The 27,847-nt window shown below is 49.2% G+C and overlaps 5 protein-coding genes across 8 annotated transcripts; 3 read left to right on the top strand and 2 right to left on the bottom strand.

The window, feature by feature from the left end:
* Positions 1 to 45: 45 nt before the first annotated feature.
* Positions 46 to 1,291, bottom strand: LOC120449935. The gene is made up of 2 exons (XM_039632633.2): positions 225 to 1,291; positions 46 to 168 (listed from the first exon to the last, which is right to left on the bottom strand). Exon 1 carries the CDS (start codon positions 1,132 to 1,134, stop codon positions 229 to 231), a length of 906 nt encoding a protein of 301 aa, XP_039488567.1. The 5' UTR covers positions 1,135 to 1,291; the 3' UTR covers positions 46 to 168; positions 225 to 228.
* Positions 1,292 to 1,555: 264 nt separating this feature from the next.
* On the top strand, positions 1,556 to 10,214 carry LOC120449930 (protein draper). 4 transcript variants are annotated; one of them, XM_039632624.1, is made up of 11 exons: positions 1,556 to 1,689; positions 1,748 to 1,911; positions 1,976 to 2,101; positions 5,503 to 5,749; positions 5,913 to 6,952; positions 7,497 to 7,703; positions 7,770 to 8,270; positions 8,333 to 8,638; positions 8,697 to 8,843; positions 8,933 to 8,965; positions 9,084 to 10,214. In XM_039632624.1, the coding sequence occupies exons 1-11, from the start codon at positions 1,589 to 1,591 to the stop codon at positions 9,338 to 9,340; spliced, it is 3,129 nt and encodes a 1,042-aa protein (XP_039488558.1). In that variant the 5' UTR covers positions 1,556 to 1,588; the 3' UTR covers positions 9,341 to 10,214. The 4 variants fall into 4 exon arrangements, with proteins under 4 accessions (XP_039488558.1, XP_039488559.1, XP_039488561.1 ...); XM_039632625.1 differs by lacking the exon at positions 8,933 to 8,965; XM_039632627.1 differs by lacking the exons at positions 5,503 to 5,749; positions 5,913 to 6,952 and having other exon boundaries at positions 7,554 to 7,703.
* On the top strand, positions 2,561 to 5,073 carry LOC120449932. The gene has a single exon (XM_039632629.2). The coding sequence runs from the start codon at positions 2,707 to 2,709 to the stop codon at positions 4,984 to 4,986; it is 2,280 nt and encodes a 759-aa protein (XP_039488563.1). The 5' UTR covers positions 2,561 to 2,706; the 3' UTR covers positions 4,987 to 5,073.
* Positions 9,437 to 14,347, bottom strand: LOC120449931. Its single transcript, XM_039632628.1, has 3 exons — positions 14,253 to 14,347; positions 13,034 to 13,543; positions 9,437 to 12,975 (listed from the first exon to the last, which is right to left on the bottom strand). The coding sequence occupies exons 1-3, from the start codon at positions 14,293 to 14,295 to the stop codon at positions 10,922 to 10,924; spliced, it is 2,607 nt and encodes an 868-aa protein (XP_039488562.1). The 5' UTR covers positions 14,296 to 14,347; the 3' UTR covers positions 9,437 to 10,921.
* A 9,125-nt stretch (positions 14,348 to 23,472) lies between these two features.
* On the top strand, positions 23,473 to 24,483 carry LOC120449936 (cold and drought-regulated protein CORA). Its single transcript, XM_039632634.1, has 2 exons — positions 23,473 to 23,541; positions 23,968 to 24,483. The coding sequence occupies exons 1-2, from the start codon at positions 23,518 to 23,520 to the stop codon at positions 24,481 to 24,483; spliced, it is 540 nt and encodes a 179-aa protein (XP_039488568.1). The 5' UTR covers positions 23,473 to 23,517.
* The last annotated feature ends 3,364 nt before the right edge of the window (positions 24,484 to 27,847 follow it).

Below are 27,847 nucleotides of genomic sequence, written 5' to 3'. Positions count from 1 at the left end.
ATTTTTATATATTATAAACCCAGGCTGATCCCTAAAAAAAACCAATACGTTTCTTGAGTTCTATTTTGTTGCTGCAACACAAAATATAGTCCATGTTCAGGTGGTTTCTTCTTGCGATGTGTCAGGTGTGATTTTGTGGAATGCGCTGCTCTAGTGTCCTTGTGTGAAGTCTGTCTGATGGCTTGGGGTGCTGGAGCTTCTGGGCGCTGCTCCTTGCCCATCAATGGTTTAAAATACGCGTCGGCGCAGCTGACGAACTGCCTCCGCCACACCGGTTCTCATGGAAAAGACGAAGGATATGGCGAAGCCCACCAGGCTGAGGAGAAATAGCCAGGGCGTCACCAGCACCACGATGAAAAAGAGCAAGGTGTCATTGCCCTTGGCATTGGCCAGCCGCCATAGCATCTGGCGCAGGTAGCTGCGCAACTGGAATTTGGCGCGACCCATGGGATAGCGAACGCCGCCGCAGAGCCATCCGAATCGGGTGACTTGGCGGAAACCCACAACCACCACCAGGGCCAGCAGTTGCAGCAGCACCAGCAGATGCTTGGCGATAGCCGACTGTCCACAGCGCTTGATCATCACCTGCAGGCGTTGGCGCCGCTGCTCCGGCTGAGTGTCCATTATGTAGCCGAAGGCACGCCGCCAGCGGGATTCCGGCAACTCTGCGCCCTTCTGCTTGCTGCACAGGTCACTCTCGGAGTCGGTGTCCGAAGCCGGAGACGGTGCATTTTTCTCCTGCCATTGAGTCTCATTCGAGTTTTCCGGTGCGGAAGTTTTCTTTAGCTTGGACATCGATGACGTTGAATGGTCGCCCTCGTAGTGCCCATAGTAAGTGGAGATGGGCGGTACTGGGAAGCGTTGGCCACGTCCCACTCCGCCGCCACTCAGGATGTGCTGGGCCATCGCAGGAAGAGGTGGCGGCAGCGAGTCTAGACCAGCCCCATCGACCAGCAAGCGCTTGCGGCTAACGGAGCGCATCAGCGGTGTGGTGGGCGTCTTACCCAGAAACGGCATCCCGTTGAGACCCTCGGCGAAACCAGCGCCGTCGCCGAACTGCGGGGCATTGAAGTTGAAGGCGCTGGCTCCGAATCCTCCCGGGCCGCCATTGAAGGGCAAATGTTGCTTGTGCATCCTCCTTTGTTGGGTTCTTGAGTTTTAGAATAATTAGGTTACTGTCCCCTCTGGGGATATTTTTTCCCAGTTACTTATTGAGCAGCTTTCAATTTCTGGCTGTGTTGGAAATTGTCTACATTTGGACTGGCCTACGACCTACGACCCGGAAAAGCTTTACGTCACAAACTCAGAACTCACTTGGATCCGGTGGTCACTTCAACTCTAGTTCAGAAATATGTATTTATTAATTTAGATAAACACATGCATCTCTATACATAAATATATATCATACAAAGAATGCCTGACTTCAATAAATTCATTCTCTCTTTGTTCTTGCAGTTGCCTTTGGTTTAATCGCGACTTGAGTCATCCCATAGTGAAAACTGACTGCGATTATCAGTTCAATGTAATTCGCCTGTGAAGCTGCATCAGTAGGAGAAACTCATTCCAGGACCTGGAAACCACTGCCACCATGTTGCGGGTTATCCTCATCGCCTGCCTGGCCCAGCTGGTACTGGCTCAGGCGGATCTTAAAGATCTGGATGGACCCAATATCTGCAAAAGGAGAGAACTGTAAGCTGGTCCCTGATCACGACATATCAACTAAACTAATAAGCACTTCTACCTTTAGGTATAACGTAGACGTTGTCTACACAGAACTGCAATCGTACCAGGAGCGCGGCTCCACCTGGTGCGTCACATTTCCGCCAAGGTGCTCCACCTATCGCATTAAGAACCGTGTGGTCAACAAAACCAAGACGATTGCGAAGAATCGCATTGTAAGGGATTGTTGTGGTGAGTTGGGCATTTCTGGATGTTTGACTTTACTTTACATCTTACCTCTGTTAACCACTTTTAGATGGCTACATCGCAAGCGCAGGAGAATGCGTGCCCCACTGCTCGGAACCCTGCCAGCACGGAAGATGCATCTCCCCGGAGAAGTGCAAGTGCGATCATGGTTACGGAGGACCCGCCTGCGATATAAGTTCGTTGACTCCTTAAGCTATTTGTTGCTTGCCCCTAAGTGTTTTGTGTTCTCTACGGAATTTTTACAATGAATCGCCTTGGGTGTTCGTAGGGTGCGGCTCATCCGACAATCCGGGGTTTTTATATTTTTTTAAACTGCAACTTTAAGATATTCCCGGACTGACTGTGATGAGCCGAACCCCGTAGATAAGAGCTTGTTTAATCACATAAGCAGCTTTGAAGCTTTGTCGTTCTAAATGCCCTTGCAAAGATTACAAATTTACTGTAGGCTGTATTGTTCTGCTGCTCGACTGTAGGTTTTATTTCTAAAAGTATTTGCAGACTACTGAAAAACGCAAAAAGAAATGATAATTAGAATCAGAAACTTACATACATATTATAAAAAATTTTGCCACCGACTGTACAGATCAGAATTATGAGCTCACCCGTACAAAAAGAACAAGAAATTTATTTCGTTATCAATGATCTAACTAAATCAAAAATAATCTACCAATATGACAACACATTAAAAGTCAAACAAATACTTCATACAAAAAAAAAGTAAAAATATAAAAACCATAAACAGATCTACACCACGCTAACACTCACATCTTGAAACCTAGGATGGAGGATGAGGACACAGATTACTTGCCGCCGCCAAACATCAACAGCTTGAGTATACCGAATGATCCGGTCCTGCTGGCCGTGTATGAGCTTTACAAGCCGCCCCTGACCGCCAACCGGAATTTGATCTCGGAGCGCAATCGAGAAACCTTCGCAGAGGCGTTTAATGATACCGACCAAGTGCCCACTTTGGCGGATCTGTGCGTCCGACAGATGGCTAAACGTGGCAATGCCGACGTGTCCGACGCCGTGCGCCTAGATCCGCGAAAGATGCGCGTCCACTACGACTCACTCGATGTGGAAGTGCCTCTGCGCGAGTGCTACTTCGTGGAGGACGCCAGCTTCTGGAGGCGGGTGGTCCTAGCTAAGAGTTCCGAGACATGCCTTGCACTGAAGAGTTTGCAGGATTACGACTGGCGCGGCAAGGGACTGAGCCTGAAGTACGTGGAGCTGGTGGAGGCCTGTCCGGCTGCCCTTTGGCCAGAGCAAGATATGACCGAACTGGCCGCGCTGATAAAGGATCACGTGCGCTCCATGGACATTCGGCACCTGCAGCCGCCGTCGGAGTATGCCTTTCGGAAAGCAGAACGTGAGGAAGACGATTTGGAGCCGGATATAACCTCCGAGGAGTCTGGTAGCATGGAAATTTCCAGTGACGAGCCAATGACACCCGAAGACGGCGAGGAGGAGGGGGAGGAAGAAGAGGGGGACGCAGGTTCCACCACGCGTGCAGAGAAAAAAGCTATTGGATTCAACACATCATTTAAGATAAACTTTTCCGGCGATGAAGATGACTCCGACAACGAGCGTCGCAAACGTCGACATGAACGGAACGTCGCCCGCCAACGATTGCGGGATCTAAAGGCGGCCAGGGATGCGGAGCACGAGGAGCGCAGGCGACGTCGTTCCGCGATGCGAAAGCCCAAGGAGCCAGAACCCAAAAAGAAGAAGAAGCGAAGGCAGCGAATAAAGGGAGCCTTCGATATCCGCGTAGAGCCGGAACCGGACGATGGCGATGACAGGGTTTTGGACAAACGCAACAAGCAGAGGTATCTGGCGCATCTAAAACAAGTGAAATATCCGGAAGAGGACTGCACCCACATCGATCTAAGCTTTCTACGTCACTTTGTCAACCTGGTATCGCTGAACTTGGAGTTCCTCGGTCCGGCTTTGGGTAGGAAGTACCACGAGCGGAACGCGCTCTTTTCGATCAAGGACATGATTCGTCTGGCTAGAGGATTGGTGGCACTGCAGCAGCTGCAGGTCTTCCGGTTTCGAAACAGCCGACTGAGTACCTTCAAGCTATATACCGTGTGCCGAGCGCTGCGCACGTTGCCCTTGCTGGAGTTGGTGGACTTTGGGTACAACCAGATGACTGACGACTGTGGTCCCGAGTTGGGAAGTCTGGTGGAGCGGCTTTGCATGCTAAAGTCCCTAGAGCTGGAGTACAATCGACTGGATACGCGCGCCATGTCGGCCATCGGAGCGGCACTGCAGCGATCGAATCTCTCCAGACTGGAGTATTTGGGTTTGGCCCACAACAAGTTAAGCGGGGACTCTCTGTCCATCTTGTGCAACGGCATCAAGGACACCGAGCACGTGGAGGAGCTTGATGTGTCCGGTATCGAGGCGAATCCTCGGACAGTTGTGGACCAAATAGGCTATCTTCTGCGGCATCACGAACCGCTTCGTCGGCTGAAAATGGTGGCCATTCCTTTAGGCTCGAAGCTGGGCATAAAGCTTATATGTGCCCTGGTCGTTAACAAGAATGTTACCCAATTTGACTGTCGGGACTGCGACTTGGACGAGAAAGAAGAGTTTGAGGCAAACGTGGCAGTCAGGCGGAATATCTATGGCGAAAACAGCTTCGTCACGGATACGAAGCGCTTCCCCAGCATCGCCGATGTGTTGGAGTTCGCCAAGACGCTGAAGCATCCGATGGTGCAGAAGGTAGAAAACGACATGGCGAAGAGGAAGGAGTGCTTGCCCTACTGCCCGACTCCAACGCCAAGTGTCCGTAGCCTCCCGGCACAGTCGCTGGTGGCGGAGGAGTCGGAGTACGATATTTGGCAGATGCTTGGCATCACGAAAAAAGTGACCAAGGACGACTCTCCAGTCGAAGAGCTAGTGAAAAAACAGAGTTCAGTGTCGGTGATCAAGGAGCCCTTTGTCTACAAACCCAACGAATTCAACATGGAGGAGTTCCGAGCCCACGTTTTGCTGCCGGGGCCGAGCAACCGGCACTCCTACTTCATGAAGGAAAGGCGAATGGATTACTAATCTGTTCGCGGACATTGGTATTCTCATCCAAATTGAATGTTTAAACAATCGACAAGAAGACAATAAATCTCCTATTAAAAACCAGAATATTCAAATAGTATAAGTAGTTTCTGGCCTCTGCAAGGGCATTCCTTCTTTGGACTACCAAAGATCTGCACGTAGTGTCTCTGTAGTTGTACTTCAGCTTTATGTTGCTTTGTAGCTTTTGTTGGTTTGTCCTTTTAATTTGCCACCATGTCTCCAAATCTAACTCCGACCACCCACACCTACACTCCACTGTCTCACACAACCATGCAGCTCACTCCGGCTCAGTTATCCAGGTGCAAGCAGGCTTTCGGTCACTAATTCCCTCCACCAAAGCGGGAGCATCCGGGAGCGGAACTTCGTCTGGCTCCTGGGTTCCTCCTGGCTAGCAAGCAAAAGGCAAAAGCAAGAATACAAACAGCAACTAACTGTCGAACCCGTACCCTGTGATCCGTAACCGAAGCTAACCAAGTTTGTGTCACTCTTCGGTAGATTGCCCACCCGGCTGGTACGGCCGGAACTGCTCGATGCAGTGCGACTGCCTGAACAACGCGGTATGTGAGCCCTTTTCAGGCGACTGCGAGTGCGCCAAGGGCTACACCGGAGCCCGCTGTGCGGACACCTGTCCCGAGGGCTTCTTCGGGGCCAACTGCTTCGAGAAGTGCCGATGCGAGAACGGCGGCAAGTGCCACCACGTGTCCGGCGAATGCCAGTGTGCGCCTGGTTTCACGGGTCCCCTGTAAGTGGACGATGGCATAAACTTCTGGCCGAGGATCAGGCAAAATGAAACGTAGAATGCAATGCATATTTCGTTGTGGCTGTGATTTCAAGCCGTTGCATCCAGCGGTTCATTTTACTCCTGCTCCAACGCAAAACCCATACTAATCATCCGCTCCAACTAGATGCGATATGCGCTGTCCGGACGGGAAACATGGCGCCCAGTGCCAGCAGGACTGTCCCTGCCAGAACGACGGAAAGTGCCAGCCGGAGACCGGGGCTTGCATGTGCAATCCGGGCTGGACGGGCGACGTGTGTGCGAACAAGTGCCCGGTGGGCAGCTATGGCGCGGGATGCCAAGAGAGCTGCGAGTGCTACAAGGGAGCGCCCTGCCACCACATCACCGGCAAGTGCGAGTGTCCGCCCGGATATCGCGGGGAACGCTGCTTCGACGAGTGCCAGCTGAACACGTACGGATTCAACTGCAGCATGACCTGCGACTGCGCAAACGATGCCATGTGCGATCGGGCCAACGGAACGTGCATCTGCAATCCTGGCTGGACGGGTGTCAAGTGCGCTGAGCGGATCTGCGAGGCGGACAAGTACGGAGTGGACTGTAACCACACCTGCGAGTGTGACATGGAGCACACGGACCTGTGTCACCCGGACACGGGCAAGTGCCAGTGCAGCATCGGGTGGAGCAGTGCTCAGTGCACAAGGCCCTGCACCTTCCTGCGCTACGGTTCCAATTGCGAGCTCACCTGCAACTGCAAGAACGGAGCCAAGTGCTCGCCGGTGAATGGTACGTGCCTGTGTGCGCCGGGCTGGCGTGGGCCCACCTGCGAGGACAGCTGTGAGCCGGGCACATTTGGTCAGGACTGCGCCCTGCGCTGCGACTGCCAGAACGGAGCCAAGTGCGAACCAGAGACGGGCCAGTGCTTGTGCACGGCGGGATGGAAGAACATCAAGTGCGACCGGCCGTGTGATCTGAACCACTTCGGACAGGACTGCGCCAAGGTGTGCGACTGCCAGAACAACGCCGCCTGCAATCCGCAGAACGGAAGCTGCACCTGTGCCGCCGGCTGGACGGGCGAGCGGTGCGAGCGGAAGTGCGAGACCGGTAAATTCGGACACGAGTGCGCCCAGAAGTGCCAGTGCGACTTCAACAACAGCCTGGCCTGCGACTCCACCAACGGAAGATGCGTGTGCAAGCAGGATTGGGGAGGTACTAGCGGGATTTCTATATACCTACCTCATTGAACTCACCTCATTTCATAGATCACTGAGATCATTAATGTGCTTAATAAGTTTCTTCGATTTTAAATCATAGGATAAAGCCGTGATTGATAGTTAAACTTGGATAGGGTTAGGCCTGTTCTTTTGTGAATACTTCAGATACAACCTTCTTAACTGTGAAGCTCGCGTGATTTGCTAACCACTAACAGTACGCATCATTATGGTAGTTTAGCAACCTTGTTTCTTAACCAAAAGTTTCTAGCATAAACAGTTGAATTAGGCAATACAATTTTCAGTCGAATCCTTTTAGCTTTGTATTACAGAATGTCTAAGAACGGATTTGCCTATAACACGTTAAACAGTAGCATCTTGCAACCTAATTACTGCACACTGAACTCATTGCTTTCATTTTCGAATCTATTTTGCATGCCCACGTTTCATTTCCTTAATTTAATTTGCTTTTCTGGTTTTGCACATTTGTGTTCCTGGTATTTGTTGTCCTTGTCTGATGCCCAACGATCGAACAACCCAAGGCGTTCATTGCGAGACCAACTGTCGGAGCGGTTACTATGGTGAAAATTGTGATAAAGTTTGCAGATGCCTGAATAACTCCTCCTGCGACCCCGACTCCGGTAACTGCATCTGCTCCCCCGGTTGGACTGGTGACGACTGCGCGGAACCTTGCCCTTCTGGGTTCTACGGCATGGAATGCAAGGAACGCTGCCCGGAGATCCTCCACGGTAGGATATTGTGGTTGAGATAATAAGGTCCAAGTAACACAGCCACCACTATTCACTTTTTTGTAGGCAACAAGAGCTGCGATCACATTACAGGTGGAGTTCTCTGCCGCACTGGTTACATAGGACTCACCTGCGAGCACCCTTGTCCGGCCGGACTCTACGGACCCCGCTGCATGCTCAAGTGCAACTGCGAGCACGGCGGCGAGTGCAACCACGTGACCGGCCAGTGCCAGTGCCTGCCAGGGTGGACAGGTGCCAACTGCAACGTCTCCTGCCCCACGGACACGTACGGACAAGGATGCGCCCAACGCTGCCGCTGCGTGCACCACAAGGTGTGCCGCAAGGCCGACGGTGTGTGCATCTGTGAGACCGGCTGGACGGGCACCCGGTGTGACGAGGTGTGTCCGGAGGGATTCTACGGCGAGCACTGCATGAATACATGCGCTTGTCCGTCGGAAAACTTCCAGTGCCATGCGGCCCACGGCTGTGTGTGCAGGAGTGGCTACACCGGCGATAATTGCGAAGATCTGATTGCCTCCCAACGTGTTGCAGACCAAAGCGAAGATTGTAAGTTGGTACATTACATACAATAATCAACTTTAGTCATTCATTACCACTTTGACCAGCAGCGAGCCGGGCGAGTGTAGCTCTTACGCTAGTGCTGATGACCTTGTTTGCTTGCATAATCTTCGCCGTATTCTTCTACTACCGTCGACGGGTCTCCAACCTGAAAACGGAGATCGCCCATGTGCACTATACACATGAAACGAATCCACCAAGCTGGCCGCCCAACCACAACTTCGACAATCCCGTGTACGGCATGCAGCCGGAGACGCGTCTGCTGCCCAACAACATGCGTTCCAAAATGAACAACTTTGACCAGAGGAGCACGATGAGCACGGAGTACGGCGATGACTCCAATGCCTGTGGCAGGGGTAAGATTTCTGAAGCACAACCTTTTTGGGCCAATGTCTCATAATGTAGCCTCCACAGTCGGTAGCTACTCGATCAACTACAACCACGACCTGCTAACGAAGAACTTGAACGCGGACCAGACCAATCCGATTGTGTACAATGAATCCCTGAAGGAGGAGCATGTCTACGATGAGATCAAACACAAGGAGGGCTACAAGGATCCCGGTATGTCACTAGACTTTTACATATTCAGGCTTAGTAACTTCACAACTAACTATGTACTCCACATTTGCACACATTACGGCATGAATCAGTGAAAATTTATAGCAAGATTTTGTTCCCCGAGGGTAAGCCAGTGTTAAAGAACCATTTTTTGTAGTGCTCTGTTCGGCTTCTCTCATGTCCAGTGTTTATAAGACATATTTAAGGTAACAATGATTTAATTAATTGAATTTTATACGATAGATGAATATGATCACCTGGACTACTCGCGCCCCAGCACCTCGCAGAAGCCGCACTACCACCGCATGAACGACGCCATGCTCAACATCAACCAGGACGAGGAGAAGCCCAGCAACGTGAAGAACATGACTGTGCTGCTGAACAAGCCGCTGCCGCCCACGGAGCCGGAGCCACAGCACGAGAGCTTCGACAATACCAACACTAACCTGGACAACGTCTCCACGGCGTCGCCCAGTTCCAGTCCGGAATTTCGCAAGTAGACAGCCGGAACAGTCACTTCACCCGCTGGCTAGATTTTAAGTCATATTTTAATTTGTCTATGTAGGGCAAGAATTTCCCAACTGGTACGTAACGACTTTAGTTTAAATTGTTTCCTAGAACTTCAGTTCGTGATGTTATGTATTTCTGTGTAGCGTAGCATTTGTCTTGCATTCGATATGTTACCTTTTTGCCTTTTGTGTTTTGGCGCAGCAAAGCCATGTCAGCTCAACCAATTTTATTACCAATAATTTTAGGGGCGCTTTACAACCCAGCAAAGGTCCTCACTTTTGTAAATGACTTCTTCATTCGACTTAAATTTTACTAACAATTATGCTCATTCGATTTACCATATACGCGTCTAACTCCCTAAGTGAGATCATATTAAATTAAGTACCTATAACACCTCTTCCTGTTAAAATTGCGGAGTGCCTGTGAGGCAAACTCGAAACGGAGGTTGCAATAATTTTAAATCGAACCCATGCATATACAGATTGATATCAATAGCATAAGTATATGGTATTTATATTTTTAATAAGATACTTATTTTTAGAGTGCATAAACAATACATTTATATAGATCACATTAGGCATTGATAGACTATTTTGAATGCCGTACAATATTTGTAATTAATTGTTATCCAAATTGAATGCTGATGCTTTGTAAGAAGGAAACATTTGGCCAAAATTGTATAAAACTCATATTAGATTCTAGATAACATTTTAAAAAGTAGGTCAAATATTGGAACATTATGATTGTGTCAACGTTAACCCATTTATAAATCTATCCTGAAAAGCGTTATGTTATCTTCATATACACATATTCGATCTTGAGAGAAACGAGGATAATAAAGATGATAATACAAATATGTTAAAATTTGCATTTCCTTTTCTACCCACTTCCCCAGGTCAATAGTCACGCAATGGTTTTTAGTTATTTATTTAAATGTCTGTTAATGTTATATAGTAGAAGCATCAAGTACAGTAATGATATAAATAGTTTCCGTCTGCGCTTTCCTCTTTGATTTCCTTTAAGCAAGTTTCTTTTACATAGACTACTCGTAATGCTAGGCTAGATAAATACAAGATCCTGTGAAGGATCTCCACTCACGCAAATACACATACACAGATACAAGTATTCAATTACGGACATCGACACGAGTACAGTTTACAACTAGAAGCGTACTAAGGATCGCGAATGGAATGAGTGGCCTATGAGTGCTTAAGATTGATATTAAGTTAATTGATTTAAATGTAGAACTTGACTTGTTTTTTTGGGGTGGGCAAGTGGGTAGGTTGGGTCCTCTTGGGCAGCTTGAAAGGGAGAAGGTACTCTTTGGACAAATTCGGATACATTTTTCATGAATGATCCAACACTCAGTAATGATTCGAAATATTGAGATAATTTGATAAAGTTAAATGGTTTAACACATACTTGTAATCATGAGAAAATCTTAAAGGTCAAGATATTCTAGATATAGCAAATATAGTATTGGTAATATGTCGAATTATGTTCCTAGTTTACATTAAGCTTCCTAATCCCTTTTCTATGACCCAGAGCGACCCATACCAGGTGTTGGAAGTCTACAGGTAGCCATGCCCAGCCACCTCGGCCGGAATGAAGCCCTCGCGTCCGTCCCGCGTCCGCACGTAGAACCACTGGCGCTGATCCTTGGACTCGCGGCACTCGCACAGCGTGACGATCTCGCCCTTGTGCACCGCGATGCTCTCCGTGATGTAGTCCGTGTTGATGGCGACTAGAGTTTGCCGCTGGCCCACCTCCTGCTGGCGCCGCAGCGCCTTCAGAGTGGCTTCCGCCTCTGCCTGGTTCTTGGCCGGCTTGTGCTCGTAGGGTGGCAGGGGAACCAGCTTTGGATGCAGATGCTGGCCATTGTGGCCGTTGGTGATGTAGGAGACGTTGGAGAGCCGCCTCGCCGCTGGCTGCGACTGGTGCAGATGGGTTTGTGCACTCGGCTGCTTCTTGGCGGGCTTCGGCTGAAGGGTCACATACTCATCCTGAGAAGCGCCACTTTTTGCCGAAGCCGAACCAGATGCAGCCACCTGGCGAGTGGAGCGCAACTGGGCGTAGGCCTTCTCCACCAGGCGCGGCTTGGATGCTGCCCTCAGATACAGCTTGTCCACCTGCTGCTCTCCGTACAAGGAGCTGGTTGTGCTTCCACACTTCGTTTGGTTATTATTGTTGCTGTGGTGGTTGTTGTTGTTGATGGTGGTGGTGCTGAGCTTAAGGACATCTTCAGTGGGCTTTGAGTTGCGTGGAGTGCGGGCGCCGTCGGATCGGGTGCCACCACGCAGGCGGATCTCCTTCTCCGAGTCCGTCATGTTGCCACATGGGCGGGGGAAGACATCCGCATTGGACTCCCAGCAGGGGGTGTTCCGGGAGCCCGCTCTCGCCTGCTGCGGCAGAATCCCCAGGGGCAGGCAGCAGGCATAGCCCACATAGCCCTCCTCCGCGTGGGGCGTTTGCACATACAGCCAGTTCTGGTTCTTGAACACCGCGTTTACCACCATGCCCAGGGGCAGAGGGATCTCCAGTTGGTAGCCACCTGGTCTCGTTTGGTATAGGGTGCTGGCTGTGGCCAGAACCACGGGAATGTTGCCGGGAGTGGCCAGCGAGCAGCGGGAGAGAAACTCGTCCACGTTCTGAATCTCATAGCCGAATCTCTGCACGCGATTGCGATCCCGCCGCTTGCGATGCCTATGTCGCCGCTGCTGCTGGGGGGCAGCAGCTCCTCCGCTCGAGCCACCCACTCCGCCGCCCTCTGAGGCAGCCACCAAACTGGGCTCCGAGTAGGAGGTGCACTTCACAGACTCCGCTCCCGTGACCGAGCCCCTGGCCTCTCCCGCCTGGGAGGCACTGGATCTCGCCTGCTGCAGGCGGGAGGCCAGCTTCTTGCGGATCTCGTTTCGCTTTCTGGCCAGGAGCAGTGCTTCGCTGTGGCCATCGCTCCTGGGCCCCCGCTGGGGTGTGCACACGAAGAGCAGCTCTTTGGTGGAGGCGGCGGCCACTGGAGCACTGCTGGGACCGCTTCTGGACACGTCCAGCAGGTTCTGGTTGCTGAAAAACTTCTGGTTGGCCAGGTGGCCGTTGTGCGGGGCCTGGTGGGCGGTGGGCGTGGTGGCATAGCCATTGAGCGGCTCACCGCCACTTGGTAGCTGCTTAACCCGGTACCGCTTCTTGGTGACATCCAGCTGAGTGGGCACGGGCTCTGTTCTGGGCGGGAAGACCTCGATCTCCTTGCGATCCAACACCTGGCTGTCCGACTCCTTTGGCGCCTCTTTCTGCGGGGAAGGGGGCGTTTGCGATGGTGGAGCCTGCTGCGTCTGCTGCTGCTCTCGGAGCACCCAGGTCAATGAGATGCGCGGCCGTCGCAGGCTCAGGTTCTGACCCATCGCCAGCTGCGGAGTGCTCTTCGCTCTGCCGCCGGCGACTAGTGGCAGCAGCTCGTCGATCTCCACATAGTCGGAGCTGTACTCGAAGCTCTCCTCCTGATCCCGGTGACCAGGTGCTCGCACCGGGGGCGGGGGCGTGGCCGTGAAGTTGCCCACGGAACTGTCGCTGCTGCCGGGCTGCTGGAGGATCAGGGAGCAGGCGTTCAGAAGATCCGGACAATAGGCATCTGCAAGTGGAAAAGGTATTCGTAATGATATGGCTTCAGGGGATTATGGCTTACTTACCCCTTAATCCCCGCCTGCGTCGACGCTGCCTTCTGGTGGCACTGCAGCTACCCAACTCGGAGCAACTGGATCCGTAGCTACTGGAGCTATCTGTGCTGGAGGCGAATCGCAGCTGCTGCTGCTGAAGCTCCCGGAGTCGCCGTCTCCTTCTGGCTTGTTGGCGTGCTGCTAGTTCGCTGGCTGCTGTAGTTGCTACCGGTGGCGGAGCTACCACAACACGTGCTGCGGCAGCTGGATGCACTGCATCAGCCAAGTGGGATCTGTGTTCCTGGACTGATCTTGGTCTCTCCGTGTAACTGGGCGGTGGGGTCAGAGGATGGGGAGAGTAGTTGGGCGGCGGCGAGAGTGGCACTCGCAGGGCGGACTCCTCAAGTACGTAGTCGTTCTCCTGGGCCTGTAGCTCTATAGTTCCAGCTTCCTGGTAGCCCAGTGGCAGTCTATCCGCAGGTGGGGCAGTGGTGATAGACAGGTTGTCGCCATTTTGACGATAGGTGGGCAAGGATGTGGCAGCTGTGAATGTCGAAAAGCAAGTGCATTTGATAAGTTATGGAAATTCAAATTCCTAATTAAAATTTAACATCATTCATTCCCTATAAAGACCAAACTATCGACTAATTCCACTTAAAAGAGTCTGCAGATTCGGAAAAATTACGTGACCTGGTCCGCGGGTGTTTCTGTGGGTCTGCAGTCAGTCCGAGATTTACCCATTCCATCGGCTGGTCGTAAAGACCATTGAGACGCGATAACGACACCTGAAGACCCGGCCAGGAGGAGGACAACTCCCACGCGGGGAGCAGGGAATATTTAAAATATCTGGCAATATAAATGTCAGGAGTCGGTTGGAGTGGGGAATGGAGGATGCAGAAGATCGGAGGATTGGGGAATCGGGCATGGGGCATTCCCGCCTTCATATGCGGCTATCAAGGCCAAGATCAGTGAGCTGAGCTCCAAGTGGCCGAGGCGAAGGTGAAGATGAGGATGAGGATGAGTATGAGGATGAGATGGAGGAGTGGAGCTACGCAGGCGGGAAGCGTGGCCAATAAAATTCCAAACTGATATGCTCAATGGCAACAACGTGCCACAAGTGAGTAGTAAAATGTTGAAACGTGACGCTATTTCAAAAATACCAAATATCCCCCGCTCCTTCGATTAGCACATTTGCACAACGTTCAATAAAAGCAGAAACAAAAGTTCACAGTGTACTCCGGTACACTCTTACCAATTTCACTTGCATGCTGGCGAATAATGACAAATTGAAACATGGCCAACTGGAATGCGAGCTATTTATGGGTGGTAAATCGGATGAAAACGAGGAATGCATGTTACATCCATTTTGTATTAATGTAACACTTGAAATAACCTGGCAGCTATGGCAAGGAATGCAGATTAAAGATATCATATGTGCTTTAAGTCGACACCAACTTGGTATCGTATATTCCGCAACGAACCGCCTTGAAAATGGAGTAATCCCTACGCGGCTGGCAGGGTACTCCGGATCATAACTAAGCCCTGATGAAGCGCAGAAAGGACAAGGCCCTGAGCCCTAAGCCAAGAGCCAAGATCCAAGACCCGCCAAAATCTGCGGGCCCAGCGGCAACGGCAGCGATGCGACTTTAACGACCTCAGCGAGGCGATCCGCAGTGGGGAGTGGAGATCTCCGAGGGGAGTGGACTCCACCGTCAGTCAGTCGGCGGTTCCGTTGCCCCGGCCCTAATCAAAAAGGTTCAAGCGCAGAGATCGTGCGAGGATTACATGGGGGTGTGACGACAGGCCGGCTCAAAGTCATTCACTCAGCGCGGCTCCAGCTGGAAAGCCCAGCTCCAACTCGATCGTGATGCTGTGGCCTTTAATGGCCTCTACGTGAGACGTGATCTCCACCAGGCACACTCAGAGAAATGCATGCACACTTAACAGATTGGACAAAGGTCATCCTTTGGACATCCCAAGATTTTAAGTTATCAAAAACTATTGAAAAACACAAGATGTAATGCTAACCACTTCATTTCATAAAACTCTCGTTTCCAGCCAGCATTAAAGCTCAAATTGGAAACCCATATATTTATGTTAAGTGCATTTGGATCGGGGAGGGCATGACGGGGTCGGATTGGAGGCGTGGCCGATCACGGGGCAGCTCCGGAGAACTAAAATCGAAAGTGTTGCTCCGGGTCGAACTCTGCGACGGCCCTCTAATTAAACGCAAACGGCTGCCAAATTAGCGAATGACCACATTGCGCCGGAACCAGCGTCCCCAACAACCAAAGCAATTCCAATTCCAATTGCCATTGCAATTGCAACTGCAACTGCATCAGCAGTAGCAGCAGCAGCAACACTTGCAACAGCAACACCAGCAACATCGACGCATTGCACAAATCACATGGCCAAAGCTGCAACGCCTGCCCAAAAATGGGAAACACTCTGACAAATTTGTTTTGCAACTTGTTGGCCCGCCTGCTGCAAATATGGTGCCCCGCTCCATCCGAGCGAGAGTCCGACATGAACATGGCCACTGGGGCATTGTGGTCGTGGTCAACGGACCGGGTTCCACCTTCCACCTGCCCTGCTTCCCTGCTTCACTGCCTCATTGCCTCGCTGCCTCCCAGTCACCAGTCAAAGAAACCGCACAGCTGTCAGTCTCTTGATGCATCACAAGCCCGGGTCTCCAGACTCCAGACTCCAGACTCCAGTGTCCAGTGTCCCGCCCGTGGATACTGGCAGCCGGGCTCTGGTTCTAGTGATAATAATTCAATCGAGAAATGTCGAAGCGTGCAAATTGGCCGATTGATTTGTGCCTGGCCCGCGGGCTTAAAAGGCGCTTGGAATGGATTGCTTTTGCATGAGACTGACTGCCAGTTACTGGGGCTGCCCAAAACCCCAGGAAAGGTCAAAAGTCAAAAGAAGAGGATTATATGTCTCAGTAATCCATGTGATCAGGAAGTGTTCAGTCTACAGCACCGCCTCTTAACTTTCACATTTAATTGTATCTAGTATCTAGAATCTAATGAGCCTGAAATAGGATTATTGGTACGATTCGCTTCCTCGAAAAGTATTTAAGCTGTGGGAATTGAGTTTAGCTACGCAAGTCGGCGGCCAGGTTAATCGCTTTAATGGATTAGAAGAACCCTGGAAATTTTTCAATCAGGCCTAATCTCCAGGCCAGCTCAATGGAATGGAATAGAGTGGAATGGTATGGGATGGATGCCCCATAGATACAGATGCTGCACAATCGATAACTGTTGTGGTCGGCGTTTCGCGCACGTCCCTCGCATATATCTTAAAATGGCAGCCGCAGATAAGAGGCACTAATAAGATAAAAACATTTTAATTGCCACTAAACATGGCAGCGCCTCAGACGGACCACTCTCTCCCCGTTGCCCGTTGCCCGATCTCCGATCTGAGCCCCAATCCCCGCCAGATCCAGTGGCCATTCGCTGCGGGCCAGACAACTGTAAAACGGCCACTGCAATATACTTACTGTCCGGCAGAAACGTTGTCGCCGCTAATGGGTTAACAAAACGCCAGGCAGACATATAAATAAACTCCGATTTCGTTGGCATTTAATTAAAGCCGAGTTTCGATCCGCTTCCAGCTTTATCTCTCAGCTCTCGGCTCTTCGTCGAGGTGCCAAAACAAATTAAAACGCTTCCTAAGGGATCGTCAAATCTTTAACGACTCGCCCAGGCCCAAACCACATCCCATCCCCAGCCCAGGGTCATCAAAGTGACCACCACGCCGTACCAAATGTCCAACTGCTCCACGGCGACCATAAAATCCGTCTTTGGTCCGCCTGATTGTCAGATTGTCAATAGTTGGCGCAGTGGGTTTCCCGACAAATTTGATTGGTTTTTAAGTAGGGATATGCTAATAAATACTTAAATATATTGTGCATTACTTGGCCTCCACTTTTGAAGTGTATCTAAGATGTTTCATTGTGAGTTTAGAACTTGGTTACTATTTATTTAGCTGCACTACTCTCAGTCAACTTTCGTTTGCCCCATTTTATAGCTTCTATATGCAACTGCGACAGTCCAGCTGGTTCCCTGCGACGGCAGATCCTCGATGACAGGCCATGGATACCTGGTGACCAGGTGCCAACATGCCAGCCACTGCACAGCCATCAAGTGGCTAATTTATGGGGGAAATAATTTACACAAATTTCAGTTTTTAGCTTTTCAATTAGCCGGGATCATGTTCATGTGGCTGCAGCGATGCGATGCTGGCGATACTACCAATGCCCGGTTTTATGACATTTTGATGGGCTATTGGCTGTTGGCTGTTGGGTGGTCCGTACTGGCCAAGATTTGAATAGGTGCGATTCCCGAACGCGATCAAAAGTGAATTAAAATCTTTTATCGAAGAGCAGCCCTTTAGTCGCGCTGGAAGGGATTGGCAGTGGAGTGGAGTGGAGTGGAGTGGAGTTGGTTGGGGGATGCGGCTGTTGGCCAGGGCAATAAAATTAAACGTTTGTTGGCTTTGGGTTTTTGGTTTTCGTGCGTGTGTTTTAAGCGGTTTTAAATATTTATGAGCCCATTTGTAGCCACGCTGGCTGAGGCCGCAAAAATATCATTTTATGGCCTTAATAAATTTAAATGTTGCGGCTGGGCTGTTGAACACGAAATGTCTGGGGAAATGAAAGTGTGATGTGGCAGGTGAAAGGAATCTAGAGTTGGCTATGCGAAGGCGTTTTGGGTGCATGATTTCAATTGATTTATATGATTGCAAAGTTATTAATACAATAATGCAGAACGTATAATGTTCCTACGGGAAGTCTTTTGCATAAATTCAAAATTAAAACGGTCTTTTAAAGTGGTTGGTTTATTACTTTTGGCTTTAACTAGCCCATTGGAATATGAAAATATATATTTTAAAAGCAACGAAAAGACAATTTCATTTTCATTGTCCTTCCTTGGCATCTGTGTTTGACCAACTCTTATCTCCGCCCACTTTCTTCGTGGCCAGACCACAAATTCGAATAGGAGAAGGACCAACCAAGATGTCCTTGTTGTCCTGCCCAGCCCGCATGTCCAAGGACAGTCGAACATTCCTGGCAAGTGCGTTTCTATTACCAACGTGGAGTACTTTCCATATGGACAAGAGCTTGTTTGGGCACACAGAGAAAAATACGAGTGTACATACATTTATTTATCCTATAATATTTATCTGCAAGTACTTTACCAATAGGGCTTAAATCAATTGAAAAAATTGGGAGAAACTTTATGTATAAATCATTTGACGCTTTTCGAAGGTATAAGTAATATTCAGAGTGCTTCAATTTTTTTCAACTTTTGCTGCCCCGCCGAAGCCGAAATCAAGTTAGCAGAAGACAAATGGGCCCCAGAAGAAGGTCCTGGTGCCAGTTCCAGTGCCAAGCGTCACGATAAGCGTCAAAGGACTTGGCCATAAAAAGCCATGAGCTCGTCGGGCTGCTGGAAATTGGGGGGGAGACTCTCGGCCAAAAAAAGGGGGAAGATCAAAGCGAAAAAAGCAATAAGTCCTGCGGGCGGAATGTAAATTGAAATGCAGGAAGGAGGGCGGCACTCCCCCTCGCTTTGCCAGTCATCTAGAACTTTGAACCCGAAAGTGAAAGCACCGTAGAACGAAATCCGGTGTCGAAATCCGGATTTCGCCTTCCGGATTCCGGACCTAACCCAACCAGGCCGGAAAGGGAAGCACGCGGCACGCACTTTGATTTGCTGGCCGAGATGTGGCTTGCTGCTGATGAACTCCTGGTGGAAGGGGCAAATGGAGAGCTCCTGCTCCCGGAGCAGCTGGAGCAAGTGCACTTTGGCCTCTCCGGCAAATATGTCTTCGAGTGCCATCATCCAGTACAGTACTACTACAATAAATCCCTCAATTGCAATCGCTGGAACCGAGCGAGGAGCCCCAACTAGGAGCCGGGTCCTTTGTCTTCCTTTGAACTGCCGCGTGCTTTATTAAAATTTCCATCTATGGCCAGGAGCTGGTGGCAGGAGGGGTGGAGGGGTGCTGGGTCCCTTTGGGGACATTGTTATAAATTCCTTTGGTGAAAAATGTGAAAAATGCGCCATGTAAATTATTTCTGCGTCATTTTTTCGCGCTCCTCCTTTGCTTTTATTGTGCATGATAAATTTTTATTGTAATTGGCTGTTGATTTATGGGCCATGGCCAACGTAGACTCCGGGGAGCCATGCTCCTCCTCGGCCCGATAACAAGTGCCAGATAAACGATTCTCTTTCAATTTGCCATTAATTAGGCGGGTCAGCGGGAGCTGCTCCTCCTGAAGAGGCAGAAAAGAGGCTCCTCCTCAGTCCGAATGGCCGGGGCATAAAAACTAATCGCGGCATTACAGAAATCATCTATGAAATTGCGCCCGCTGATGCGTAACCTGGGCCTCGCCCACCCAAGCCCAAGCAGGAAGTGCAGGCTGTGAGGAGGCCCACACTCACATTCACATCCACATCCACATCGACATCCAGTTCCAGTTCCAGAGGCAAATCACTGGCAAATCAGAGCCAGGAATCCCAAAGTCAAGGCCCCATTGTTTGTTAGATGCTCCGCAGTCAAACACCATAAAACTTTATGAATCCACCACTGACGTCGAAAGCCAACAGCCAGAATGGCTTTCCAGCTCCTGCCCAGAAGTGGCAGATTTTTTAATGCCTTGCGAAAGATTTCATGGTAATTTCGCCGGGTTATAACAATTTACAAATTATGTAATCGAAATTTATTGCCCAGCATTGCTCCTCTGCTCCTCCACACCAGCCCAGCCGCTCTCCAATCTCCCCGAGGCCATTTCTGGCAGCTCCTCCATTCTCGATCCTCCCTCCGCTGGGTGGGCCCACTGCGCCTGGCATTTTGGACACGCACAGGTGGCCCTGATGGCCAGCCGTTTGATCTGCGTCCCGTTTGACTCCCGGCCAAAAGGAACGGAACGAAACGAGGACTCAACGAGCTTGGTTCCAGATTAGCGGCACCCCAGTTCGCCATGGAACGTAATAACACATTGTTCATATCTAGGCTTCTGATAGCACAAAACCCAATGGCTTGGCTTTACTATAATGTAAAGTTTGTAAATATTTAATTATTTTATGCATAGATTTATGGACAGTGGATAGTGCCTCCAAACAGCACACTTGGGAGTGCAACTTTATCCCTAAAATCATCTGAAATGTTTCCCCCACCAAGGACAGTTCCAATTTCCAATTGAGTTATACTAATTCGCCACTCGCAGCCTTTCCACCTGTGAGTGGCTTCCAAAGTTGGCCGCAGATAAATGGCAATTTGTTCGGATTAACCCGGAGTTACGCCCCCGATTGCCGCCCCCAGCGATTCCGCCTGCTCCTCCGGCTCGTTTGTCCGGCGCACAGAGCCGTGACCCATTAGTTACGGCACTTTCCAAACAAACTCCAATAATGCAGCCATTAAATGCCAACTATTCTGCCATCAAGTGCTTTAGTTTGACATAAATCTCCAGCGGATGGCGAAACTTTTGCCGCTTTTTTCCAGCCACAAATCTGAGCGAACCACCTACTAACTCCCACTCCCAAGTGGCCACCCATCACCACCCACCCAGCCCAGAAATCCGGCAATCCACTCGGATCAGTGGGCATATGTCCGGCGAGGGCTTATGTTGCAGCTTTAATTAACGCCAGGTTTTCGGGCTGCCCCTTCTCCACCCCATCAACAGGCCAACAGGTGCGGATAGTTTGGATCACCACCCTTGTTCTAACAACCTGCTGCACTGAGCGAAAAACTGCAATCACTTTCATTTTAATTATAAACTAGTATTTAAAAAGAACAGCTGTGCTCCAGAGAGGTATAGATTGGAATGTATTGATACACACAGATACTCGTACATTTAAAGATACTTTGAGAACAATCCTAGGGCATGACCCCCTAATTTCCCGCTGTGTACCCACACCGATGCCCCTGCCCGTGTACTTCTATTTAATTTAGAGTCGCGCATTGCCGTCCAGGACTTTCATGTTGTAATTTCCTCAAATTTACGAGTTTGCTTAGTCCGGATACGGGTTGGGCTAGTGCAGGCTATCCGTGTGCCGACCGGAGTGGGTGGTTTGTGTTTGGATCTTTTTTTTTTTGGGTGCGCAGAGCAGGAGCGGCAGGATTTACGACTCGGCTTGGTTGGGTTAGTTTCAGTGCCTTTCGGGTTTTCCGGGGCTCTGGCCTCCGTTTGCCGCTTCGCTCCGCTGCGGCTTGTTAGCGCCTCAACTCTCATTTTATTAGCAGCATCCGGCAGGACGAACTGAAGCCCCGGCCAGCCTTGTATCCTCGGCAACCAGATTGCTGTAAATGAGCAACTTTTTGCCCCTAAATCCAACTAACTGCGTGTGTGTGTGGGTGTGTATTATTGGTGTGTGTGGGTGTGCGGCATTCTGGTAATTTCGCATGCAGTTTATGGCTAGGCATAACAACCAGGGCAGCAACAACCAAAGTCGGGACCTGGCTCCTGCAGCTGTTAGAAGCCCCATGCATCACCCCCCTTTCCCCATTGCCAGCCCCCCTCGCAAACAACACTCCCACGCCCCTGACACTCGCAGGTTGATGACGCCGCTTATAAAAGTTGATCAAAATTATTACTGCTGCAGAATTGGGGATCCAGTAGGGGGCACTAGGAATACCCTTTTTTGTATATTTAATCAAAAGCATATTTGTAATTATGTTAAACTAGTGATAGTGCAAACAACGTCCTTTGAAAAGTTACAATTAAAGGAGTCCAAATCAAATTCCCTGCCATTAGTGCGATTTCCATGTTTTTCGCTGAGGCTAACGGCAAGTGCCGAACTGCCGCGCATACCCTTTAAGCACACAAAAAGGTAAAGAGGTGAAGCTGGCACCGGCATTTCCGGAGCATCTTTGTGGAGCGACCCTCTTTCGGGACAATTAGAGTGGGCCATTGCCATAAAGTTATGGTATTCATGGCGCACGTTTTGCACAACGCATTTCGGAGTTTACTTATTACTGCAGTTTATCTGCCCGCCGGACGAACTTTGGGCCACGTTTCATTAGCCGTATGCCGGACTCCTCCTCGGGACTTTCATTCCGCTGCGTAAGTGTGCTCCGGCTTTTTACGAGTGCACATTCTGTGCGCGATATTAAATCCATTTAATGAGGCGAGGGCATGTGAATTCCATATATCTACTATACTACTATAATCACTGAGGCAGAGCACTGCGCAAAATTCCAATTAATTGGCAAAAGTCGTAAAATGGTAATCATTTTATGGTCCTCGCTGAGCAGCGGAAAATATAATTTTAATTGATTTAATCTGGCTGTTTAATCGAAAGTGCAAGGCACAAAACTCAAATGCCCTAATAAAAAACTGGCGGGTGAACTCAAATCAAGTAATAACTTTGCTTTATTACTTTTTCTTTTCACCTATGAAAATGAAAGCCTTTCTCGCTTACCACCGACACAATCTCCCCAGCGACACGTTACGCATACGCCTCGTAAACTAGGTGAGCCATTGTCCAAGTTACGTATGTAAATGCAACCGATCGCCGGCAAATGCTAATGAAATGCATATTTAATACGCAACGAATGCGATACTGGACCCTGGCCACCTCTCGCATGCCAGTCGGCTAATAATAATTAAAGTAATAATGTTAAGTGAAAAACACGCGCGAATCTATGTCTTTTCCGCATTTCGCGGCGTTGCATAAAATGTTGAACAAAGCGCGAAATGCTCGCCACATTAAATTGATTATAGGGCTAGGGACGGCGAGGGAAGGTAAGGGATGGGATGGGATTGGATCGGATTGGATTAGATTGGATTGAAAACGAGCAGCGGCGTATGTGAGATGCCATGAATGGCAGTGGTAATTCCGTTTCGCCGGCTCCCAGAGCCAGTCACCAAAACGCCGCTTCCGATCCAGCGATTCGCCCAAGGAGCAGAGATGCTGTGGCGAAAATTGTTTCGTTGGCGCAAAATACTCGAAACGCTCCGGCGAGCAGCGACCGCGCCCCAAGATTAGGCCTACACTAAGAGAAAGTACTAACTGAGTTGGACTCCCCTAACTCATATGCTCTGAACATATTGATTGTTGGAAATCAAACTAAGTTAGTTAAGTAAGCTAGCTGCGATACAGAAATTTATTTATATAATAATAGATAGCAGCCTATTGTTTCTTTCAGTGTGCTGGCAAGCAACAAGCTGTAAGCAATAATTAGACACACGTAACGTGGACGCTGCACATGCAAATGTTGCGGCTCCGTGGAGGCTGCAATGCAATCGACACTGCCGCCGATGTGGATAATGATGGACAGGTGGATGAGGGGGATGAGAGGGAGGAGAGGCAGCCCATAAGTACGCCACATGCGGCCATGGTGCACTGAACCTGATTACCGCATCCGTATAAAAGCCCCATCGATTCCAGCCGGCCCACACAGTGTTGAAAGCGAACGCGCGCCACTCGGCGGTGGCAGTGGACAAACTAAAGGATTAATTAAGGACCTGCTTAACCAGCTTAATCAGCAGCTCCATCAGCCAAATGCACAGCTGCCAAATGACCAAAGTGAGTCAAGTTAAGCTGACCATTTGGGTCAACAGAAAGTACGCACAAAATAAATAAATAAATAAAAAGTCTACTTCAACTCCAAATAAACCTAATGAAAACGCAGTGTGTGCGCTTTGATAAAAACTATAAATTCAAGCAGTGTAAATAAGTTTAAAAACAAATTTTAATTGCTTTTCCAAACCATATTAAACTAAATCAAAATTGATTTTAAGTTTAATTTGCATACGCACCAAGTGTTCACTCAAATGAATGAAAATGTTCAACAAACAGAAAGTTTTTGTTAATTGAAATAAAATGGATTTCGGTTTTTGGAATTCGCACTTTAGTTTGCACTTTAGTTCTGATACGAGTATAATAAAATTTCAATTATAACTCAGTTTCGAATAGTAAAACCTATTCAACTTTTGATTTGCTCAAATGAAGGTGTCATCCGGGAGTCGCTCCATGGTGGCCAAGCTCCTGGCCATAATGCTGCTGCTGGTGGCGACAGGAATCCAGGCGCGGCGTCTGGGCCACCGACGCCTCATCATCCACGTGCCGGTCAAGGTGAAGACGCACCACCACACCCACACCGTGTACAAAGTGCTCCATGGATCACATGGCGGCGGTGGAGGTGGAGGTGTGAAGCAAACGGTGTACAAAGTGCTTGGCTTTTCCACACACGGAGGTGGCATTGCCAAGGGCGGCGGCGGAGGAGGAGGAGGAGGAGGCGGTGGCCATGGGGGCCACGGCAGCTACGACATGGGCGGAATGAGCGGAATGGGGCACGGCGAGATCACGTACGAGGACATGCACGGATGCGAGAGCGGCAAGGTGATTCCGGCGGCCAGGGACATGATTTTCAATCACTACTCCCGCCACGGCCAGAGCGATGGCACTGCCGAGGATTACGCCGAGGAGCTGGACGACTTTGTAGACCTAAGGGATGGCTGGTTGTGAATAAAGAGACGTGTGCGCAATTTCCCGCCGATTAATTATAAAATTCCTATCCCCCATTCCACTTGCACTACGGATGCGCTGACTCGGCTCAAGACTCAACACCGCCGAAATTCCAATACCCCGGAATCTGTGTCTTTGTCTTTGGCTGCCGACTCGCATTTGTATTGTTTAATTAGGAATCGGGGAGCTAAGATTGGGTGGGGTTCGGTGGGACTTAACTTCTGGCTTCCTTGCCTTCTGCAGTCGCGCACTTGAGGAAAACTTGAAGTATTTGCATGGCTCTCGACTCGGGCATGCGGCATATTTTAGTGGACAATTGTAGGAACCGAGTGTCAATTGCTCAGCGAGGTGAATGGGAAACTCGCAGATCTTGAAACGATGGAGTGAGAAGTCTTGCAGCTTAAATACTTCCCAGGAAAGTCAAATACTTAATTGGGTTTCTCGAAAATTGCAGCTTAATTGGCACTTGATAATATAGTAATATTCATGCGATGGCGATTTCGAAATTTAGATCTAAGAATCTAACTATATTTGAAATTTTCCTAGTTGCCTCATAGCAAAATCCGTATATCGGCCAAATTAGGCGAAATAATGGTCCGATTATTGAATGTAATACCTTTTTAAACTCGTATTTATACCACAAATCGATCGGCATTCCAAAGTGAACTTTTTAATTTTTGTCGATTTTTTCAAAAAAATGATGATGGTACCCCTTATCAAAAAGTGAAAAATTGGCCAAAATTTGATTTTTGAATATCTGCAAAAAAGTGATGGGGATAGTTAGTAATGATCATTAGCTGCAAGAAACGGTGATTATTTCAACTCTGTGACCATTTTTGGCCATTTTATGAAGAAAATGCCCATTGAGTGGCACTTAAAAACTATAGTTTAAGAGAGAAGAAACTCATACAAATCTTGATCACTATAAACTATACTCTATAGAACGGTTTAATCGCCTCGGTGGTACATTCCACATTGGAATGGGCTTCTAATCCTCCTTTGGCAAACACCCATTGATCAATCAGACTAATCGCTGCCAGCGAACCGAGCCAACCGAACTGGAGCACCAGATTGGCATCGGATGGCCGGCACTTGACATAAGGCAGATTGATCGCCGGCCGCCCGGTCGCCCGGCCAGCAGATGGCTCCAATGAAGATGACCAAGTCCCACGGATGCCCCACTTCCCCCCAAGATGCGAGAGCAGGTAAGCAGGCACAGGTGCCGCCGTTCACTGAGCGCAGAATAATTTGCGTGTAATTGAAGGCGACAGCGCGTCACGGGTCGGGATGATAAATGCGTCTGGTCGCTCCAGGAGGAAAACCCGATCCGCGGAGGATCCCAGCCCATAAAGACACGCGACGGGTGGTCGGTGTTCAATGGTGGTGGTTTTCAGTGGTCAGTGGTCGCACTTTCGGCTGGCGCCAAGCGGTCAGCCCAAATGGATGGGGGCCATTTAAAGGCATTTAGCTGGTAATGACATTTAAGAGCAGCGGCATAAATCGCACCGCAACATTGTTGCAGTGAAGCGAATTCAACCCGCACACGCAGCACCTTCTCCAGATGAAGTTGTTGGGCCCGGACCACATCCAATTCATCGGACACGTGGTAAAGGCTCGGACTCAGCTGGACTCAACGGATTAGGGAGTGAGCCACAGCACGCGGCGAAAATCTTGTTACTTACGAATCATATGATTTATAGAACACCTATGTATCAGTTAAGAGATTAGCTACATTGTAGGAAAACGAATGATTATCTAACGAATTATAAATTGTTGTAAATTTAACTTAGACTTTAAACAAGTTTTCCCAGAAGGGTAGCTTTGAATGGCAGGCAATTTAAGAGACTGGAGCTATTCAATGCCATTGCCCAAAATCCTTTTTGCTCTGTATGAGTCGAGTCGCTGAGCTGCTTATGTCCACTGATGACGAGCTGAGTCCGCAGGGATTTGTCCATCAGTGGCTCGGCTTTGGCCAATCCAAGTCCAGGTCCAAGTCCCCCATGTCCCTCATGTCCGTCTTCTCCTGGCCTTATTGGATACGTTAAGCCTCTGCACATATTTGCATCCTGGCTGGGAGAATGGCTGGCGGCAACAAAGCGTAAAACGATTTGGCCAAAACCAAACAGGCTCGTGGACGTAGGAGCAGTCCGGCACTTGGAATGGCATGGGATGGGTTGGAACTGGGTCTGGGATTGGGATTGGGATTGGGATTGGAATCGGTCTGGGTATTTGAGTTACCTTTACAATACCATATTTGGGCTGCTACGGCAAATGCCTCCCAATGCTAAATACATTTTGTGTCGCTCGCCGGCATTTGATTTGCTTTTCACTCTCCTGCCTGCGGTCTAAATAAATGTATTGATTTTGGCAAATGGCTTTTGCATGGCCGGGAAAAACCTTCAATCTATATTTGAGCATGTGTGGCACAATGCCATATTGCCAGTGCCAAAAAAATGAGGATGCTTTTTCATACAATCTGACATCAATTGCTTTAAAATAGCTGCAACAGCATATTAGCTTTTTATCAAAATGTGATAAGTTTAACCTGTTTTGCAAGCCTCAAGCACTTCACTTCTATCTGCCTATCAGTTCATCTACTATTACCCCTTTATAACAACTTTTTAACCGATTTAAGCGCTTTTCAATCAGCAACATATAAATTCGCAAAGTCCGCCAATTGTGGAACTTTTCCCTGTGTGTTCATTTCGTAATTGAGGCAATCCTTGCGGCGTCCTTTTTCCACTTTCACCCTTGCTGCGCCTTGTTTACCCATCGTCTAGCCTTTGATTTTTCATTTTTTCAGCCACAATTTGGGGCCATTTGGCTGTTTGCTTAATTGGTTTCATTAGGGAAATATTCGGTTTTCCATCCATGCCTTCATTTCAACAGCACCCGTCCACTTACCACCGTCCTTCCTTTTCGCCGAGCGGAGGATGCCAAAAAAACGACGCTCCTGAATGGCACCTAAAAAAAGACGGAGTGAAGGGGAAAAAGAAAAAGTTAGAAAAAAGTTGCTCCAAAGTATAAACTTTAAGGTGGAAAAGTTTCGGCCAGGTGGGAAAAAGGACGAGGATCCAGTTACACGTGTCGCAGGAGCAACAGCAGCCCGACCAGGCGGCATAATTTCCACAGAGTGACAACTAAATAAATAGAAGAGGCTGCCGCCGGAGGAGAAGTTGGGGCCAAGATGGCAAACTTTCAGCTCGGTGGCAAGGATGCGGGCTGCCACTTCGTCTGAGGCACTAATTTTAACACCATTAATTTGCGAGCAAGGACCAGCAGCCAGGAGCCAGCAGCTCACACCACAGAGATAGAACAGAGAATTTTAAATGAAATGGACACAAGTTTTATTGAATTGACTGGC

This window comes from Drosophila santomea, chromosome 3L, assembly GCF_016746245.2.
Source record: "Drosophila santomea strain STO CAGO 1482 chromosome 3L, Prin_Dsan_1.1, whole genome shotgun sequence".
Lineage (NCBI taxonomy): Eukaryota > Metazoa > Arthropoda > Insecta > Diptera > Drosophilidae > Drosophila > Drosophila santomea.
Note: the sequence above shows the minus strand (reverse complement) of the source record. Positions and strands in the feature narration are given on the sequence as shown.

Coding starts and splice junctions, on each gene's coding strand:
- LOC120449935 (XM_039632633.2), bottom strand. CDS start 1,134: ATGCACAAGCAACATTTGCCCTTCAATGGCGGCCCGGGAGGATTCGGA.
- LOC120449930 (XM_039632624.1), top strand. CDS start 1,589: ATGTTGCGGGTTATCCTCATCGCCTGCCTGGCCCAGCTGGTACTGGCT. Junction 6,953..7,496: donor GTGCAAGCAGGATTGGGGAG/GTACTAGCGGGA, acceptor GAACAACCCAAG/GCGTTCATTGCGAGACCAAC. Junction 8,639..8,696: donor CTCCAATGCCTGTGGCAGGG/GTAAGATTTCTG, acceptor TAGCCTCCACAG/TCGGTAGCTACTCGATCAAC.
- LOC120449932 (XM_039632629.2), top strand. CDS start 2,707: ATGGAGGATGAGGACACAGATTACTTGCCGCCGCCAAACATCAACAGC.
- LOC120449931 (XM_039632628.1), bottom strand. CDS start 14,295: ATGTTTCAATTTGTCATTATTCGCCAGCATGCAAGTGAAATTG. Junction 13,544..14,252: donor CCAGCATGCAAGTGAAATTG/GTAAGAGTGTAC, acceptor CGACATTCACAG/CTGCCACATCCTTGCCCACC. Junction 12,976..13,033: donor ACGCAGGCGGGGATTAAGGG/GTAAGTAAGCCA, acceptor TTCCACTTGCAG/ATGCCTATTGTCCGGATCTT.
- LOC120449936 (XM_039632634.1), top strand. CDS start 23,518: ATGCACAGCTGCCAAATGACCAAA. Junction 23,542..23,967: donor ACAGCTGCCAAATGACCAAA/GTGAGTCAAGTT, acceptor GCTCAAATGAAG/GTGTCATCCGGGAGTCGCTC.